The sequence below is a fragment of the Neolamprologus brichardi genome, chromosome 7 (genome assembly GCF_056152115.1).
Source record: "Neolamprologus brichardi isolate AB-2024 chromosome 7, ASM5615211v1, whole genome shotgun sequence".
In the NCBI taxonomy this organism is placed as follows: domain Eukaryota; kingdom Metazoa; phylum Chordata; class Actinopteri; order Cichliformes; family Cichlidae; genus Neolamprologus; species Neolamprologus brichardi.
In genome coordinates, this window is record NC_142110.1 from 16,095,819 (window position 1) to 16,116,954 (window position 21,136).

The 21,136-nt window shown below is 43.2% G+C and overlaps 1 protein-coding gene across 2 annotated transcripts in view; it reads right to left on the reverse strand.

The window, feature by feature from the left end:
* tspan18b (tetraspanin 18b) overlaps window positions 1–20,845 on the reverse strand; it is a 35,298-nt gene extending 14,453 nt beyond the window's left edge. Inside the window, exons 1-2 of one of the 2 annotated variants that reach the window (XM_006782618.2) lie at window positions 20,542–20,845; window positions 1,076–1,159 (exon numbers count right to left, since the gene is read on the reverse strand). In XM_006782618.2, the coding sequence (XP_006782681.1) occupies window positions 1,076–1,078 (3 nt within the window). In that variant the 5' untranslated portion in view covers window positions 1,079–1,159; window positions 20,542–20,845. Of the gene's footprint in view, window positions 1–1,075; window positions 1,160–2,582; window positions 2,622–20,541 lie in introns of those variants that run through there. The other variant, XM_087843210.1, reaches the window with a different exon arrangement.
* Window positions 20,846–21,136: the final 291 nt, after the last annotated feature.

Here is a 21,136-nt window from a genome sequence, read left to right on the forward strand (position 1 = left end):
ACATCAGCTCACAAAAAAAAAAAAAAAAAATCAAACAGCTATGGTGCCACTTTTGGCACATGCCGCCATCCGCAAGGGCAATAATACAAAAACCATAAAAGGACCGTTAGATTTGCAGTCCTATCATAGCCATAGAGAAGTTCAAAGGTGGTAATGATCTTGCAACCAAAGATAGCTTGGGAAAATTCCAAGATGGTCATAGCATGGAAAGAAAGAAAGAGTAGGGGTTGCAACTGTGCGTGTCATGGCCTCCAGTTCAGCAGCCATTATCACTGCACAGTCTACATCCAACAAACCTGATGTCATTGCCAGGTTTATTAGATTCATGCACAGTGTGGCTTGACCGTAAGGCGCCTGAAGGGCACCCAACAAGTGACTGCTTGAGCATTAACACACACGTTGCATTAAACTAAAATGAAAAGTTTAAAATCAATACTTATGTAACTGAAAACAGCTCGACTTTGCTCATAATCTTACATGTCACTTGCACATATTATTTGCTTCACTGGATGCTTTTTATGCTTCCATGTATGACTGACTGCAGCTGATGTGTCTGGGTCTAACATCCCCTTTAACCTTTCAATCCATACGTGTCTGCTGCTCTGCTGTGTCTGGAATACTAATGCTACAAATGCCAATGCAAATCAGGGACTAACAAAGACCAGTGCAAGACTGCTATGATAGCAAAGGGACAAAAGCACGTCTGCCTCTTTGCAGGACTGGCTTCACACACACACACACACACACACACACACACACACACACACACACACACACTGGTTCTTGCTCTAGCACTGTGCCTCCTGTCGGCGTTAACAATGGTTTTGCGCCCGTGCTGTCAGCATCTTACTGAAAAGAGTCTGTCAACAACCTCTTTATGCAGCGCCTCTCAAACAATTTTAAGTGTGCTGAAGTGGAATTATTGTTGGATTTGCTAGAAATTATTCATGGAAACACCCCCACGTTCCAGACATATACTGAGGAAAATGTAAAGGAAATGTGTTTAACACATAAATATAAGGTGAAAATGAAAAACTGCATGTGTGCCGCTTTAGCAGATAAAACACTACCGTACCATGTGTATCTGCTTGTTCCTCGTCTTCGTTCAGGTGAAGCTGATGACTTCTCTCGCTTTTCTCTCCTCTCCTGTTTTCATGGGCTGTTGAAGAGAAGCACAGCAGAAGGAGCACAGGTCAAGACTGAAGTAATGAGATGAATGAACAGTGAAGCAGCGGCGAAGAGAAAGAAAAGTGGTACATTTGTCTTGGTGCACGTAAGTCATCTGAGCAGAGTAAGAGCGAGAGCTTGGAAAAAAAACAGAAAAAACACAGAAAATAAAAAATTCTAGGACACTTAAAATGACCGAGTTTGCATTTATTATGTATGAAGCGCTCGCTCCCCGTAGTGCTCCAATCTAGGACTGTAACAGTGTTTTCTCTGTGTGAATTTTTCCACTTCTCTGCTGGAAGGCAAAATTAAACAGGGACAGAACAGGAAAATGCACTGCCTTTAGTCGCAGCAACCCAGACCAAAGTTCTGGGCAGGTAAAAATTTAATATCTGCCTCGAGGTATTAGAAACAGTGTATCTTCTCACTAATTAACTATCCTTTATTAGAAAACCCAACACACCACAATCTCCTCATGCATTTTGCGACTTGACCTTGATGAGCATCTGAACTCATGCATTATTCACTGGAAGTAGAATACCTTACTTTCTTACCGCACGTTACTGGCTTTAACTGTCAGTGTAAGATACGTCTCCAGCCGAGTGTGTCTAATGAGCATAAATGCTTTAAACTTTTTCCTGTTTCTAAACTGCTTTGCCACAACTGTCTCCCAGCTGAAAATAACGATATCGCAATGAGAGCCAATTAAATTGCTGGTATTTCAGCCTCCATGTGCAAAAATAGTCAGCAGCACAGTTTTGACTGACAATACTTTGGAGCCAGTTTCAAAGCACTGGCACTGACAACTACCGCATCAAATATGGAGAGAGCTGCCTACGAAGACATGAACGGCAAGCGGCTGTTGCCACATTAGATGGTGAAATACAGGCAGGGTATTCTCATTCTGACAGAGGCTCGGGGATGGAGAATATCCCAAGAGTATTCTGGCTGATAGAGCCAGCCACATCATCCCGCAGACACACCATATTGCCAGCAGACATCAGATTCACCAGGACACAAAACCCAACTGACGTTGCCAGCCCCATATAGAAGGCGCTGATTACATCTGGAAAAGGCAATCAAAGGCTGACTGAGGAGAGTGGACAAATCTGAGAAGTGGGGAGATGCACTGGAATGATACACTCCCTTATCTAAGCACCCTGAACTCAGACAATACAAGGTACACGTGCTCGGGAAATCATTAACATCCTTACAGTGGATACGCATGCATGGGCAGCCTTGTTGAGTGACTCTTAAGGAAAATATTCACCATATGGTTTAGCTCAGAGATCCCCAGGTAATGCAACACTGTAATCCTTTTCAGTTTTGCAGCAGTTTATCCCAAACAGCAGCATATATATAAGTAACTCTCGTCATTACGGTTTGTAATCAGGTACAGAGTGGTCAGATTTTACCATGAAGCCCGTTGCAGTGGCAGTCTCTTTGGAACCCCTGTTTAGAGAGCTATTAGCCAGTGAAGAGCAACAGTGTTGAGGGTCTGCATTATTTTTTGGTTTCCATGGAAACCGTTCCATGGGAAAGTGGAGCACCAATAGGATTGCAGAGCCTCAATGAATCGCTTATGGGGGGGTGCGAAGAGAGATCAGCGCAGGCGGCTGAGAAAGCACAACAATAGGACGAAACCTCGAGGGGAGGACTAGAAAGGCCAGGCCACTGAGGGTCCAACAAAGAGAACGAGTCAACACTAGAGAAAAGGTTTCATCTACATCCGCTCGATGACTTTCCTTTTAAAGGAAATCTCCCTTGCCAATTTGTCACTGACATTTAAGCGCCGAAGCACTGTGGGCAGTTTAAACATCAAGGCAGCCACTAATTGATTAGTCTGTGCTGTTATTTCAGGCTCTGACAATATTATTGCATCATCAACATCTATCTTGTGTGCAAGCCATCAGCACATGATAAATCACGTGCTTCAATACCACTCACAATAGAGATAGCAGGGGAAACTGTAGTATCATAATGCAGTAAGAATATACTCCTTATATAAACACTGCCCTCACCTTTCCAATGCAGGCATTTCTCATTCTTGAATAATACAGTCTAATATCCATGGCCATTCTGAGTGTCAGTGCTTACACAGATAACTGCTGAAAGGGAATTAGAACAAATTCATTTTGGTTGAAGCACCAGTACTTAGTGAGTACATATGAACTATGGATGTCAAGCTTCAATTCTCTCCTTTTTTTGTTTTTTTTTTTAAACAAAATTGATGATTTTTGTGTGCATAAGAACAAATGCCTTCAGTCTAAGGAGCTTGGAAAGAAAAGAAGCTTCTAAGGGTCCCCACCAATTGGACCCTTAGAACTGAAGAAGCTTCTCGGATGAGAGGTGAAACGTCTTCAAGCAACTCAAGAAGTCCAGACGCTTTTCTTTCCAAGCTCCTTAGACTACGATGACCTGGATGACTGAGAACCTTCACAGACAACAAATGCCTTCAATAAAAATGCTCAAAAGCCTCCGTATGTTACTGCCATTTGTCGGCTTCTCTGTCTCTTGCATCATCTGTGATGCCAGATTGATTTTTTTTAAACATGCAGAAACCTCAAGAACTGAGCAATGAACCCACCACAAAGTGCCAAAATCTGCAGTTCCTCTAATCGGCACTTGAGGCCAAACTTGAGTCAAACCAGATGGAGTCCGCTGTTAAAATGCATCACTTTATAGAAGAAAAAGACACATCTATAGCTTTGTACAAAGAAGCTTTTGGTCTCTATAACTAATACCCACCTTCATAAGAACTGTAAGGTGAGTTCAACTTTTCAATAACTCATCAAGGCGAAGCACAGCTCCCCCAGAAACTGCTGCTGCTGAATGAAACTCCCTCTGAAAGCATCCTCACAAACAGCATCAAGGTGCAGTGCAGAAGCTGCACAGCTGCTGAGCAGAAGGACCTACACTATCGGTGAAGACTGCCTAGCATGTGGTAGAGTTGGAGCTATGACACCACAGAGATGTCTACACCAACCATCTGAAGAAGGCCAACAGCCTCAATTCAGACACTTCCCTCTCCGGTCAGCCTCGATTTGAACTTCTGCCATCAGGCAAACAGATAGACAAACAAATTAATACAGTCCCACACAAACTGAGCTTCCCCCGAGCTATGGCCTTCATCACCCCCCCCCCCCCCCCCCCCCACACTAGAACAACATGCACTGACAATAACTTTCAGGACTATCTTTGCACCCCCTATATAACCACTCCATCTTGAATAATAATCTATTTATGTTCATTTTTCCTGGTGAACATAGGAGAGATGGCAGTCTAAACATCGGTATACTTGTATAACAACAATAAAGTATTTTCGATTCCATTCAAACTTCACTAATGCTAAATGTTTGAGTTATTAGGGCCTGTCAGCTTTGAGTGGCACTGACAGCTGTAGCTGCTAGCTGCCTGCGAGGCTTCACCACAGCTGAGTCACTGAACACAATCGACCACATTGATTTTAATAATCTAACAATGCCTAACATGACTTTCTGTGCCAATTTGCATGTTAGGCAGGAAACCTTTTGTGACATGTCAGAAGTCAGAGCACAGCACCCAGTTTGAGCTGTGGCACTTCCTCTGAGGAAAGGAAGTGGAAAGGACAACAGTACAGGAATGGACAGTATTTCCATCTACACATTATAATTGGGTTTAACCTCAACTTCTCACTAGTGATGACAAAAAGCAAACCCCTGAGCTTTACGAGGAACTCCAAATTTGGAGATAATAACCTAAGGGGCGGTTTACAGCTTAAATCCAACTTTCATGAAGACACTTAATCAAAGGAAAAATCTACAGCTCTGGATGTCATTCCTCCCTGGTGATCTTTCGCCATATACATCAAGCTCTAATATTACAGAAATGAGAAGGAGGCCACTTGCCGGCAGCTATATATCTCCTGAGCGTCCTCTTTAATGAGGGCAATGCTGAGGCAGAATTAATGCCTTACTCCATCTGGATTTATTGATCTAACAGTGCGAGTCAACTACCAGAGACAAAGATAAACCAGCACGATGGAGAAACAATCCCTGCACTGATCAGAGGGCATCCAACAGCTAATCACTCACCCTTTCCTCTCTGGCCACAGCAAACCTTTCTTCTTTGTTCCTCACGCTACAGTAGGTGCTCCAGGGAGGTTACACGCGGGGCAAGAGCATATTCATGCATTTGGGGTGCACTATTTTTCCAGCTAAAAGATACAGACTGAACTCATTAAGCAAGCCTTGTGTTTTCTCAGTGTTAATCGCTTTGAGCTAAATGGGAACCTGATGAGAATGCAGCTCTTGGAAGTGTGTTTGGAGGGTGCTATTTTGACGTGGATGAAAGATGACACTGTGTCCAACCTCTGTGGCAAACATTAGCCAGGGCTCGTCTCTATTCGCCAGGTTTTTTCCGGCAGGAGCTTGTACCTCTCACCTCTGCAAAGAACAGCAAGACGTGTCTTACACAGAGCCTTTCAGGTGTGCGACTTGCTTCTCTAAAAACACAACAGCAATTTCTCTCATGTGACAAAGTGATGAAAAAAAGCAGTTGAACTACTTGTTATTTTCTTTAACCCATGCCTGTCTAACTTAACCAGCTGCCTTGTGCACCACCACACTTTCACCCTACTTCCCAGGCCCCCAAGTCTAGCCCTCTCCTTCTCTCAGAGGAGCCAGGGGCCTGGGGAGGGGGCATCAAAATATCGCTTTGAAGTCAAGCGATTAAAGAGGAAACCTGTCGAATTGGGATGATGGGGCTAAGGTTGGGAGAGGAGGAGGATCAGTAAGAGGGACAGGAAAGGCTGTGAATACTGAGAGCTCGGGACCCATGGGACACAATTAAGAGGAAGGTTTTTTTAGTGAGGGTTACAAAAACACAGAAAGGATAGCAGCAGTGCACCCTTCCAAGCCAAGGTAAGAGTTCATTACTAGATACACAAAGGGGGAGGGGGCTGAGGCTGCTAAATCCAGTTTGTTCACCGGCTCCTCCACTCGCCGGAGGTGCGAGCTGTCGAACAGCCACAGGATAATGATTTTCCAACCCACAGAAATCCCTCAGTCAGTAAGTCTTGAGAACTGTGCAGAAGTGAGCTCAGGGAGCTTCAAATCTAAGAGGAATTTGGAAGAAAGTCCAAGCTGCATGCACAGAGAGGAAGTTAGCACAGTTTTCATAAAGTGTTTCGTGTACACAAAAAGAAACAATGCCAGATCTGCGCTCAGTTCAAACTATTAGATCAGACTATTGTAGACATTTTTTTTCATTAGTAGAGCTGTAACATGGGATGTATACTGACACAACTGATACCAATCCCATTATTGATTGTTTACTTGTTAGTTCTTGATTACCGTCCCCTTTTGATCTGTGTGATCTCCAAGTCTATATACAGCATACAAAAAGTGCTTGTTTGAGGTTTGTAAAAGTTTCATATCATTGTTTTGCTGCATGTAAGTCTTACAACAGCATGCCAGTACTGATGAAAGGAATTGATTAGCTGGGAGGCCAATGATTCTGATAGATTAGACCATTTGGAAACCATTCTCAGCTGGTTCCCATCACTAATTGTTGTTTTATTTATCAATCCTAGTTAAAGGTCCTAAAGCTCAATGCAGTGTCTGCACATTGATATTTTGAATCTTTGTAACAAAATCCAAAGCTTCTGGAAAGATAAAATAAACACCATTTACTAACAATTTAAAATATGGAACTTTTGGCAGCGTCTCCTGAATAACTGACAGCCTATTTTTTGTTGGTCACTTACAGCTATAGCAATGACAGCTTGTCAGTCAGCCTGCACATACAGATCAGGCTCGATGCTGCAAACAGAAGACCGTTTTACAAAATGATGTATTATGCATGTATAGAACAAATACAGCTATCTGCTGCACCTCAGAGACTGAAATATATTATGAATCAGCTACATTTTGTACAACAGCATATCATATCCTGACTCCCCCCGAAGCACGCTGTAGAAATATTGGCCCACTGTTGTCCTATACGCCCAACAAGCTGCTTAAACAAACATCTGGTAACCATTTCTAGGCTTCACTTAAATGTTTCTGCAATACCGTGAGGTAATAGTGTTTTTTTGTATAGCTGTGAAGATCTGATTCCCTACATCTCTGAGAAGAGATGTCGAAATGGCAGAGAGAAACATCCTGTACCTGTGAGATTAGCTGTCATGGGATATGATCTTTCTCACCTTGACCTTTCTGTCAACTGAAGCTCATGACTCTATTTAGTGGGTCATGAGCGGTAAACATCATAATGCAAAAGATACACAAGAAGTGGAAGCAAGAATATGTGCGCAATGGGACCAGATGAAACTTATTTTCATGATTAAAACCAGGAGGAGGAGGAGTGACTTGGACTCCTTCCTCTTCTGAAACGTCCATGCACTTGACAGGCTGTGCCAAACCAGTGATGTTTTGCTTTTGTTAATCTGAATTTGCTCCATGGCCACTTTGTAACAGTTTGTACATCACACTGCCGCATGAATGAAAACAAAAACTTTTGGCACAACTAACGTATAAATCCCAAAAAGGAGCAATGTCTGGATCACTGCCTGGTACTTACAGCATCAGATCTGGTTCCAACTCTTAATGGTTTTCACTACATACCTTGGTGAACACACCCCAGTGAAGCTTCCTACTTCAGAAATAAGATGATGATGATGCACCGACTGACAAAAACTATTTTGTCGGCGTATTTTAAGTTATAAAACCGCTGTTTGCAAGTTGTTGTTGTGTTCAAACAAGGGGAACAATGCTGTAAAGGCTGGGCTATAACAACACATGTTGGGCTTATTAGCGTGCAAACATGTGGGTCGCATTACTAAAGAAAAAAGTACAAACACACACAGAGAAAGACTGCAGGACATCCTGATATATATCCAGGATCTGATGTCATTTTGATTTCATACCTCAAAGAGATGCTCAATGTGAACAAAAATAATCCAGATAACATAAATATACACACATTTATGGCTCTCCTTTAGGTTTGTAAACACAGCAAAAACACCATGTTTACTATATTTATTTAAAAAAAAAGAAAAAAGAAATATGCTTGAAGTTTATATTTTTTACATTTGCCTGCAATTAAAACTGTGACATGTTGGTTTCAACTTGCAGTAAATTATGTGAATGTCAAAACCTTTTGAGCCCAATTTATCGAGAAATAAAGAAAAACATTAGCCATTTCAGCATAAGCTAGTTAATCACAGCGTGGTTTGGCAGTTTCCTGCGGCTGACAAACATTGAGGCGTTTATTCGGGTTGTTCAGCAGCTTTTTCCATCTATCAGATGCATGTTGGAAAAATTAAACATGGCTTTTGTTATAAATGCGAATTTCAAAATAATTACACCCGGCAAAACCAGTTCAACATTTAATCTGTTAAGGGTTTTCATTTAGGTGAATTCAACAACGACTTTAAATTGAAACTCCTAAACCAGAGACATGCAATACAAGCAACACAAATACTCCACATGCCTGATATGCAGCAGCACGTTATGACTCCTCCTCCTTCCAAGGAAAGATGGTAGCCTTCGTTTTTGTGGACTTTGCAGAGGGCTGCACGGGAGCAGCAAGGCAGGTGTCCCACTGGGTTATGAGAGCCAGAAGCTTTGCATCTGGATCATTTCCTCGGCACACAGGCTCCACACTGGGAACTCCTCATAAAGCTGCACATATGCCAAAGAACCCTGTATCCCTCAGAATTCCTCATCCATGTCGGCCTGTATGTGGCAGCTGCGGTAACAAGCAGCAGGTAACAAGCTGTGACAAACTCACAACTGAGAGCGACACATGCGTTTTGTCTCTCACACTGTCAAATATGCCTGCGCTAATAGCCAAATACCGTGGAAGTGTGTTTCAGCGTGAGCCAGAAAAAAAAAAATCATTTTATCACCATGGGAGCAGGGTGCGATTCATGGCGGGAGGATTACTGGAGCAGCGGACGAATGATGAAACCTGGATAAAGTATAAGTACAAAGTGTGTGAGTAAGACTCCTGCTCACTGCAAAACCTTTCCACACCGGTTCACTCTACGCTCGATTCTTCTCGGACAAAGCTGAGAGATATCTGAATGAAAGAGGAAGCCAGGAAGGCAATGAAATGTGGAAAAAGAGGGGGAATGGAAGCTGGACTATTGCCATGGTCCAATCTCGTGAAAATGCAGAAGTGCTTTGAGAAACATTCCTTCAATAGGCCGAGGGAGCCTAGTGAGACTCCTGACGGTGAGGAGACGTCAGGAGAAATCATGCTTGGCTCAACACAAAAAGCACTCAGAAAATGAGATTTAATCTGCTGAGCTTAGAGTAAATTAGCCAGATGTAAACAGCCAGTGCCATTTGTGAGAAAGACTTCCACAGTCCTGCTGCTTGGAAAAACGAAACACCAAATATCAGCAATGAAATAAACTCTGCAAACACTGCTTTTTTTCCTTTTTTTTTTTTTATTAAAGGTCAACATGAAACTTTCACAAGACACAGACATCACAAATGTGGGAAGCTGAGGGTTAAGGTTAACAGGCCACACTGAAACACTTTCTCTCTGCCTCCAGTCCTGAGATGTGGGAAAGGGAGTTTATGCAATTACATCACATTGATTTATGGGAGAGGGAGGAAAGATAGGGAGAGGATGGAAACTGAGCTGCTTGGAGAGGCTCCAAGATTAAGTCCCAGAAGAAACACAAGTCAATAGATTTACACCACAGAACATGATGGATCTGAGACAATCGTACGGGGAGGACTGCGGTCGTAGAAGCACGGGCAACACGGTGAGGTCAAACCCATCTGAAATTATTAGCTTTGATTTCAAACTTAAAAAAAACAAACGAAAAAAACAAACAAACAACCAAAACACTAAACTATGAAAACAGACATACTTGTAATGCAGACTCTTCTCTGCGAACCTGCTCATCGTTGCACACGCCGATAACAAGTTCAGAATAGCAATCACACCGCTGCTGATATACTTTTAATTCTCTCAACTCAACTGAACTCAAGCAGAGGGACTGATGCAGATGCTGTCTTGAGTATTAATTGGGGTGGTGACGAAATTGTGAGTAATGTGCTCAAGCCTGCACTGCAGCTTTTGTGGGGTAGCACAGGCTAACAGTTATAAATAAACAGTCCACTTAGTGCTCCCACAGCCCTGAAACAGGACCACAGGAGTGACCACCGCTGGGATATTTATGGCGAAACACATTACAGATTGTGTGTTTATTTAAACGTCTGACTGATTTTAAAATGGAAAGAAAAAGAAAAAAAGACGGTGATGCACATTCAGCAATCCTGCGAGCTGAAGCAGAGGAGTACTGCAGATCAAAGGTATCCAAGGGGTCTGTAATATAGTCTTAACAACAACAAAAATAGATCTACAAACAGCTGCAAACAAAATTTAAGCCTAGAGAACAAATATAAGATGCAACTCATTACTTTTCACGGCATGGGACTTGTGTTTATGTGAGCCACCAAATGGTGAAGAGATGAACAAAGCAGAGGGAGATTACAGATGATATCCCGTATAATGAGCTGTGGTGATGCAGGAGGAGATATGGAACGCTTTCTTTTCTTTCCTTTTTTTTTTTTTTTAAAGTTGCTGTCTGCAAAGTCTTGAGCTTCTTGGAAGCACAACACACACTTGGTTCAAGCCAAAAGCAACGGGATAAATATATAGACACACGGAGCTGGCCAAATATTTGAAGGGGGGTGTTTTGAAAGCTCACAGTGTATAGACTCCATGGCCGCACCCGATATGGCAAATAGCTCACCCTGAGATGTTTTGAGTGAGGAAAGGGTAGACATCTGTTCCTTATTAAAAAAAAGGGGGGCTTGTCCATTTCCAAAGTGCCTGCAAAGATAAGCAAAAGTGGTTTTGATAACTGCTCGCTTTCCTCTGCCTCATTGTTTCTTTTGTGAGACCAAATTTTAAGCATTAGAAGGAATTCATCTAAAAGCTGTTTTATCTTTGTTAAATCCTGTTTTGTCATCTGTCCAATTAAAGCAGCAGTCTGGAGCCAGCAGCAGAACCACCAATTTTTTTTTAAGCCAAAAAGAACCTTTACACGTCCAGGGGTTTTCACAGACACCCACAAAATTACTTTGGCTTCATCGTCGGTGCCGAGATATTTCATATGGGATCTGCCTCCTGCCAAGCGTTATCGGGAAAGACGATCTGGCAAGCGATCCTCCGGGGTGCAAACTCTTGGAAAATTGCCTGAGCTGTCTGTTTTGTCCTCAAACACTTCACACTTCTGAGCGTCACAACCAGGTGGTCAAGAGTACATTGGACCACTGTGCGAGCAGCCTGTCATCCTGACGTGAGACGAGTGACAAAATGAGCGGGAAGCCAGCCAAGCTCACCTGATGTTCCACTGAGGGGGGAAAAAAAAATCTCCAAGTGTGTATGATCTGGGGGGGTTTCTCGCTTTTTGAACATTTAAATCGATGAGCACTGCAGCCAATTTGATTTCACATACTGGAGCCACCTGTCCTGCCTGTGCCATCTTTGACAAACACATGTGAAGGTGATCCCTGGATGCTGGTGTCAGAAATGTTAGAATCAAACACATTTTAATTTTCATAAAAATATCAAATGCTTTACTTTAAATAATTAAACAGTGGCCAGCTTTTTCAATTCCACAGACTCTCTACTCAAGCTTCAAAGCAAAGAAGCAACAGAGAGTTACGGATTAAGGAAAAGGGAATTATGCTTCATGGTTTGCCTGTGTTTACCCTAATAACTATTAGTGAATAAAAACTATTTTACCATGAAGAACTACAAAAGAAAAAAGAGATCTATTTTCTTCTTAGAAAATGCATGACTTCTTATGAATTCCTCTTGGAAGTTGCAAAGCCACAGAGAATATTAAATGCAGCACATTTCCTTCATACTAATGGCGTGGTTTGCTTGTGGCTGCAACACATCAGCTGGGGTTGACGTACTGTTTGCCCAAAGGACAGAGGCTGGGTTTTAGTGCACTGACCCATGAATGCTGTCTCGAGCACACCGCACTTTTAAAGAGGCAGCAGGTTAAAAATTTCATAAAGCGCCATGAAAAAGTCATGAGGCAGCAGTGCGTACCGTCTTTGCCGTCTAATTGTTTTCGCCTTTGAGGAGTAAAAATAACAGTCTACACCGTGTACATCTGATCTGCTGTTAAAAGGCAATTATTCAGTCAGACATGAAGGGGGCAGACGTTCAGCACGCAGGGAGGCTGTCCAAGAACCATCACTACGATCTTCACACAGGCCTACTCTGGATTGCTGGAGGATGCTGGTTCACTTGGACAACCTCAGTTGGCTTTGAGGGATACACTGCGAGCAACAGTTCAGCTTCAGTTTTCAACCACATGTAGTCCAACAGCGCGACTGTGTGCAATAAACAAGGACGCCGCCGAAGGGAAGCTAAATCCGGCAATGAGCACACCTGTGTCACACTCGTAAGACGCCCCATAACCTCAGGCGACAAAACATTATTGCACGAGTAAAGCGAATCACAAGCAAGCCTACAAAATGTAAACAGAAAACAGCGGAGGCAGACGCCCGCCACATAAACTGCCACGACTTTTAAAGATTTTCACTTTCCTGTTAACAAGCTCGAGGTAAATGCAGTCGTCTCTCTCAGAGGCTTGTGATCATGGTGGGAGAGAGACCGTTATTTGCCCCCCAGCCCCCCCCCCCCCCAACAAGTTTCCCCAGGTCCAGCTTCTAACCTGCTGCGAGCTTCTTCTTTTTTTCTTTAATTAGAAGCTTCCAGGCCTTGATGCCCTGGAAGCTAACAGGGAGCCCGTATGTCTAATAGACCTGTGGCAAGTCTGACCCTGTGGGAGGGCCTGTAACATTGCTGTTATTCCACAGGAGCTACAGGGGGGAGCAGCACTGTGGACGAGGTGTGTGGGCTATAAAGACAGCAAAGCCAGCCAGCTGACAGGAAAAGGGACTGATACATGAATATAAACGCACATAATCAGTTTGCAGTGAAAGAATCACATTAGCCTACTTACGTCTCTTGAAGTTTACAACGTTTTCTTCCAGGTTAAAATAAAGAAATCTCTGCTTAGCTAAGGTTTTTTTCCCCCCCTGTGCGATTCAAAACATTTCACCTACATTCAAGCAGATATGAAAGACATATGCAGTAAATATGAAGCAACCCAATTTTCCACTATAGTTGTAGCAGCAGCACCCAGGCTGCAGGGGTGTGTGTGTGTGTGTTTGTGTGTGGGAGAGCTTCATGTGCACTTGTGGTTTTGTATTTGAGGTTTGTATGGGTATCACTGACTGGAACAGCAAAGTGTTATTAACAGACCGGGATGCAAACCCATATCACGCTGAATATAAATCTCCAAGAAGCACTCTATAATTCAGCCACTTTGGAAAAGCAACAGACAGCAAACAAGACGACGTCACACACCAACCAAGCGTCCGCTCTGTATCATTAAACCTGATGCGACTCCACCCTCGCCGCTTTGTTTCCCCGACTTCCAATCAGAATGTAAATGTTTGAAAAAGTGAGTTAATGAGGTATCATCCAGCACCAACATGCCTTTAATTTGTTTACAGTGATAATGACCTAATTATCTGGGTCATCATTAACAACCTGCTGTCCATCCCTACGATAATTTGTACGCTCTAAATTGCCAAATCAATTTCTGACAAGAGCAAGTGTGTTTGTATTTGCAAGCAACAATTATCATATCACATTATACTGTGTAGCCCGTCGTCAGTGATTAAAAATAAACAGGGATATTTACAGGCGCTCAGATCCCCTGTAGGCAGAGGAAATAAAAAGCACCGTGCTGAATATGGAATAAAATAGGGCACATTTTAAAAGCCTGCAATGACTAATAGGGGTACTCTTGTAATGCTATGGCCTTTTTATCAAAAAAAAAAAAAAACTTGGATGCACAGAGTGCGAGCACTCGAGGAAAAGAACCTACAGAAAGAGGAGATTTGGGACGCAGTTGTGGTTGAAGCAGCAGAAAAAAAGAGGTGAAAAAAAAAAGACCAGAAGCTGGGAGAGAGTCCCATTTCATCAGAAAAAATGCCTGAGTCAGGAGCAGAGAACCATTAGGCCCAGTGAGTCACAGGGAGAGGCTGTGAAAACAGATCTGGACTGAGTGCAGCTCCCAGTACCATCCTCAAAAAGCAGCCAGAGAAGAGTACAACAGTGGCCTTAAATGAAGTGCGATGGGTTTTCATGTCCAGTGGTGTCTCCTTATCGGTACATCTACTCAGATAATGCGCTCATGCTAGCCACAGACTGCTAATGCGCTTCAAGGATGCTCAATTAAATGCATAAGGGACTGCAAGAACTTTCTGAAGTTTGCAATTTTATGTGCAATTAGAAATAAAACAGCTGGTACACTGGTTGGTAAGAGGTTTTATTTGACTCAAAATAAAACAATAAAACACATATATATTGGCTGGGAAAGTATTGTTTTTTGTTCAATTTTCTGTTGCTACCTACAGATGAGTAAATATAACTTTAGCTGCTCCATCTGATATCCTTTCTACTCACAGCAGTGATGCTCATTCTTCAGTTTGCCTTGTTGCTTGGATGCAAATGTAGTGACTTTGTATCCGATTTAACGGCTTTAAAAGCCTCACAAAAAATGGATGACCAGGATTGCATTTTGCAAGCAAGCCTTGCTCTCTTGCCACAGCAATGTTTTCCTTGCCTTCTCTCTGGATGGTGAGCACTGGTGCACCGAGTCAAAGAAGAATAAAAAAAAAAGTATTAAATATATTCTTTTTCTTCTGTGTGTTTGAGTGAAAAATCTACATGCATGTTGAAATTGCAGATGTGATCTTAACTCCTGTACACCAGCAGATACTTATTATTATTTTTCGCTATCGATTACCATTGAAGCTCAAAAGGCCAAAACATGGCATTTAGACAGCGACAGCCCTAAAAAACACAAACAGTTGATCAGAAAAACTTACTGAATAACTGACTGATGACTGGCATTGATGACTCACTTCAGCTCTATAATTGCACAATTTCCAATTCTCACATCACCGCTGAGAGTCAAACACACAGTGAAGAATGCTTGAAACACAACACTGGAGCTGAAGTGGACAATCAGAGTGACGCCTTTGCACATTGTGCAAACAGAGAAACATGGTGGAGTCTTACAATGGAGTCTTTTCACATTGTTGTAGAAAATGGGTTATTCTTCCTGTAACACACTTCTTTCCTTCCTCATTGATTCGTAAGCAGTGTATAATCCCCCCCCCCATTTGAGTTGCCTAATGAATCATGTGAGCACAGGGGCTTTATCACAATGTACAACAGCAAGTGAGTCGTTTCTGCAAGAGAAGACAAGAAGCAGTTTAAAAAGGGAGGCCAAAAGTCATCTATAGTGAGAAAGAGCCAGCATTAGGCAGTGAGCGTGGAGAACAATCGCATCCGTAAAACGAACTCTTCCTCTCTGGCACTATTTGATTATCAGCCCAGTGAACCGGCACTGAACCCAATGTGAGCGAGCCCAGCCGCAAACACAAAACAAATGCCTCCCTTTTACACACCTAAAGCAAAGAAAACTTGTGAGGCACTCTGCTATACCTTTGCTACAATGCTTTCTGCATCAGCGACGCGCTTAAACTTAAACATCATTCAGTACAACCAAGTCGCTCCACTCTCTGAAGCCAGGCAGATAATCTCACCGTGTCACATACCTAGACTCCCGGTCTGCCTAAGCCCCTCTCTCAGCTTTAACTACATCTGGGGGTGGGGGGGATGAAAAGACCACAAGGTGATGAAGAAACCTCCCGGCTAAAGCACAGGGGATTTAGCAAGTATGCCCGCTCTGTGTAATAACTCGCGGTTCCTCACCAGTAGCCTTTAATGGCCACCTGAGTGAAATGGTTTATTAATTCTGAAAAACATTATGCAGAAGGAAAGATGGCTTGAGGGCGGGGTTGGTGAGGGGAAGCAGGGGGGAGACTTTGAGATATTTGAACAATCTGAAACGTGGCTGAGAGTGCCCTCAACTAAGAGCCATAAGCCTATTGGAGAGCCTGCTATCTGCTGAGGCCAGCTTGCCACATACATACCTTTTACCTCATTACCTGCTCTGCACAGCCATTATTGAGGGAAATAGGGTGAACGCTAGATAAGCACAAAGAATCCTTGGGCTGAGCACAAACAGACGTCCTGCTTCCTCCTGATAAAAACGGAAGAGGCCCCTTCAACTTCCTGCTCTCAGCGAAGTGTGGAGCTGCCAACTGCCCCATGTTTAGGTCACTCTCTGCTTCCTGGTGCACATGGAGACACACCGGGGACACGGGAGTGCGCGATTGTGTGTTCATGCAGAAACACGACTCGACAGCAAGCTAAGACTGAATTTATATTCACTTTGATTGGTACTTTATAATATTTATAATTATATACATCTCAAATAAACAGTTTATATGCACTATGATGTAGCAAAACCTTTTAGGTGTGTTGTGTTTCCAACACACCTTTGTTCTAACATGCAACTGCACTTGTGAGGTATCCAGAATTAGCATATAAACACATACAATCATCAGATATAAAATTATGAAGTCCCCTTAGAAGGTTATGCAAGCGTTTAAAATACTTGCTTAACCATACTAATGCTTAACAATTTCCATGTCTCTTTTTCGCAATTTACTGTGTCTACTTGCTGCTACAGCTTTGACACAACACTTTCTCACTCCTGACCAAAATTTGTTGATACCTGATGCGAACTCTTTCCTCGATCCAGATGGATGTTGTTAATCAAAGAGTTTGAATGCCTTGATGATTATTTTTACACTTTCCTTTTCCATTTTTCCTCTAGTTGTTTGGTCAGGATCACGGTTCAGGTTAAAACACCCAATTATGACACACTTCACCAGACAAAGTTTTCTGATTTGCAACGAGCTTCTCTCCAAGCAACAACAGAAGCACAGCAAATTTGAGCCTCAAAGCATCTACTCTAGATGTTTAGGGACTGAGTCAATCCCACTGGAGAATCTTGCACATTGAAAAATTATTTAAAAGGGATATGCCTTAGACTGCTTCCCCAGCGACTAATACCCAAGAACAAAACAGAAAATGGAAGCGTGAACGGATGAAGGTTGAAGATGATGGGGAGGGTAGCTAAACCCTAGAAAACCCAAGAATGTGCAATACCGCTGGTCAATACTGCAATAAAGATTTGGCTTTTTAAAGATGGTACATATTAGCTGTTCACTTCCTTATGAAAGCTAAGAATAGTTCAATCAAGAATGTAAATAACCTGGTAAGAACAAGGTTAAATGTTGCCGTGCCTGTCACATTTAAAGAGAATAACATTTTTCCTATTCTAATTAAGTGCAGCCTCATCTGAGGAGGTTATTGTGTAAATTCATATTGAAGTGTGGATGAAAGTACCATTTATCGCGCATCATCACCGGACAAGATAAGAGCTGTTGTTTGTGCTTGCTTCTTCACTCTCCACAATGTCTCATCAGACACTTGTTATCTCAACATGCTTGTTTTGGCCTGCCACAGTTTCAGGCGTCCTCAGCGAGAGGAAGTTCGGGCTTCACTGACCTCGTACGCTCATTTTTCTACCGAGCTTTGCTGCGCTTTGCTTTCACGGAGGAGCAAAGTTTTCCACCTCGGCTTTATATTTTAGCAGAGCTGTGTTATGATCAAACTTCTAGCGGAAAAACTGCCCTCAGCAGACAACATCAAAACACGGCGGTTCGGACATTCAGCGCAGACGTGGCCCGTACACCAACACGCACCTTCGCTGCTTTTAAACAGCTGATGAAAAATACACCTTTCAGAAAGTAAATTATTTCTGCCAGCTGAAAAGCAAATTTCATTTTCTCCTGTCTCTCGACAACAAAGATGCCGAACCCATTACAGGCCGGGGCCTCTGCATCACACACATTAAATGAAGGGTCCTCTAGCAATCGAAAAAAGCAATTTTCTCATTGAGCCAATAGATACTCCATTTAGTTCCGGGATCTCTACGGACCACTGCTGCTGTAGTGAGGCTGATACAGGGGAAAGCGAGTGTAGAGTGATGACCCAGCCTCATTTTCCCTGTGCCTCCGCTGCTCTGAACTCATCAATATACAGACGTGTACTGCAAACTGTATAAGGGCAGAACGAAGAAAGGTAAGATGAGAAAGGATGGGAACGAGATGAAGAAGGAAAAATAGATTAGATGCAACAGACGGAGAGAAAAAGAGAAGATGGAAGGAGGTTATGGTGAGGCATAGTGAATCAGGAATGTAAACTCAGGGTCGGTGATCAGCCTCCCCACCCCGTCATTTGCATGCACATCAGCTGATATTACAGAAAGAGAGAAAGAGTGAAACAGGAGGGGACGGAGAGAAATCAAAGGCACCCAACCATGTGGAACCGCAGACTGATTAATTTCAGGCCTTTAATGAGCGATGCACTGCCAGGCCAGGCGGCATCAAGTCAGTCACCCCGTCTTCACAGCGGGAGCTGCCATACACTACAATTCACACTTCCCCATCTCTGCCAAGGACTGAATGACACAGGAGCAGTGAACTCACCACACTTCCTCTCCCTCTTTCCATCTCGCCTTCTCTCTCCTATTAATGTGTTTTTGCTGTTCACTTCAGCGCCGGCGCATAAACGTGTGATTAAGAGCAACACATTATCAGAGGCACTATTAAAACGAGCACACTGATCACCGGTGGCAAGTCTCACACCAGGTGTTCTCTGTCTGTAGGTGGAATAAATATCAGCCGGGCACGCCGGAGACTTGAGTCTACTCAAACATGTTCCCATTTAATTGCTGTCCTCCGGAGTCTGCATTGTTGCCGCTAACCTTTATTCCCCGTATAAATTACACTGTAGGTTTACAAAGCCCATTGCTGACATTTGTACTTGTATTGGAAACATCGCTGAGCAAAAAAAACAATTTCTATTTTCCAACACTCATGTGAAGCAAGCTGAGGAGAGAAAGGCTTCAGGCGGAGTTTAGTCATCCGTGTTGGCTGCTGCTCCAAAAGCATCAATACTACTGTTTCTTTTTCCCCCTTCCTCCTCCTCCTCTTTCTTTCTGTCTTTTTTTTTTTTGACAAGGCAAATGTTCATCCGCAACATGGTGAACAAACACGCCTCTGTTCCCAGTTTCTGTGCTTCTTCTCCAGCCACCAGCTCACATTCATCTGATTTGTAGGGGGGAGAAAATGATAATAAAGAAAATAAATAAGGTGGAACAAAGAGCAGGCAGCAGAAAGAGAGACGGAGAGAAAGAAATCTTCACATGAGGCAGCGGTATAGTGGAGCTCAGCTCATTTATCAAGACAGAAGCTGATTTGTCAGTCTGTCCAAGCTGCTGGGGCGTGATATGATTCTGCTTTCTCCTGACACACTGTACCAGCCTCGGGGAGACGTGGGCCCGGCAGTGACTTTAACTTGAGGCGAGAGAGCCCAGCAGACCACGCTCACCTGGACACACCGGTGAGCGTGTTAATGGGTCCCTTGGAGCCAATCTCCTTGGGCAAAATCTGATTATAACCCGATTCCCAGCTGTTACACTCAGTGACAGATGTTTTGAGTTTCTCACTGGCTTACTGAGTGAGTTAGAACGTCAACTTTTCACTCTATCCAACTTATCAGTTTAAAAACAAAAACAGCCCAAGTTTACTAGGAAAAGCCACAAGCACGGGACTTTCTTAAGAGTGCTGTCTTTGCCCTTTCAGTCTCTGAGTATTTCATGTCTGGTCCAGAGGAGCTCTGACAGACAGAGACATGGAGGAGGTGGTTTTGGATGATGCATCCCTCTGATTAACGCGAACTGACAGTGAACTCCTGCCCTACAACGAAGGTAGCGCCATGAGAGACATCCATTTGGTGGCTCCATACGTCTCTGCAGACAGCCTGCCCGGTTTTTAGCTGGACCCCCGTGGGAAGAAAGCCAGCTTGGAGACTGACAGACGTCGCTCTGGACTGCCCCTGCTGTCAGGTTTCTCACACTCTAACCCACAATTAAATGAAAAGATTAAACTACTTTCAAAGAATGTAGATATGCATCGATGCAATTTTTTTTGCATCTCTAAAAGACAAAAGAGAGATCTGACCCGTGGATAAAGAGGTTTTAACAAACCAATAAACGACTTAAACAATTAACAAGCGCGCTCCTGCTCGTGTCACTTCTTGCGAGGCATTTCATTTCTGCTCCTTGTTTGATGTGAAAATTAAACTCTCCGCAACAAAGTAGCTTCTGCAGAAATCAAACAGTGCGCACACAACAACACCCCTCACACCACCACCCATTAGACAATTAGACACGCTGTTGAAAATAATGACTCGGTTCAACGAGGCAGTCACGAAATTCTCTTTGAAATCTTTTGCCTCGGTGCGTAACATTTGAGTTGGAGACACTTCTGAAGAGCAGTTTCTTACCTCAGTGCCGAAACCTCTGGCTGTGACACGCTGTTTTCGCTGCTACTCACAGCCTATTTCTGAGAGCTGCTACTACTGATTGCAACCTACGTATTCAGGTGAAACAAAATCAAAAAGAAAAGAAAAGAAAAAAAGGAAAGGCGGAATCAGCTGGGATGTCCACTGGAGTGAAACGTGCCCAACGGCGTCCAACTGTGAAAAAAGATCCACCACTACGAGATCGGCGATCCCAATTTAGACCCGCACGCAGTGTTTGGGGGAAGATTGGTATGCAAACAGTTTTCTGAACTCACTGAAAGCTGAGCGGCTCATACAGCTGCCTGCTCTGCTCCGGAGGGCGGAGACTCCGGACCACATACACGCCTCGAGTTTACGCTCACTGTGTTGTTTGTGCGTGTGTGGCAAAACGCAGCAGAAACGTGCGTTTACCAGCTTAATGGAAAGTATCAATCTGTCAAAATTAGGTGTAAGAACAGGTGGGTGGTGTAATATATATCGCCAAATATGCCCTCCCCCCAAGTATTTTATTAATAATAATAATAATTAATAATTAATAATAAGTTCATTAGTCACACATTCATTCAAATACCACCAA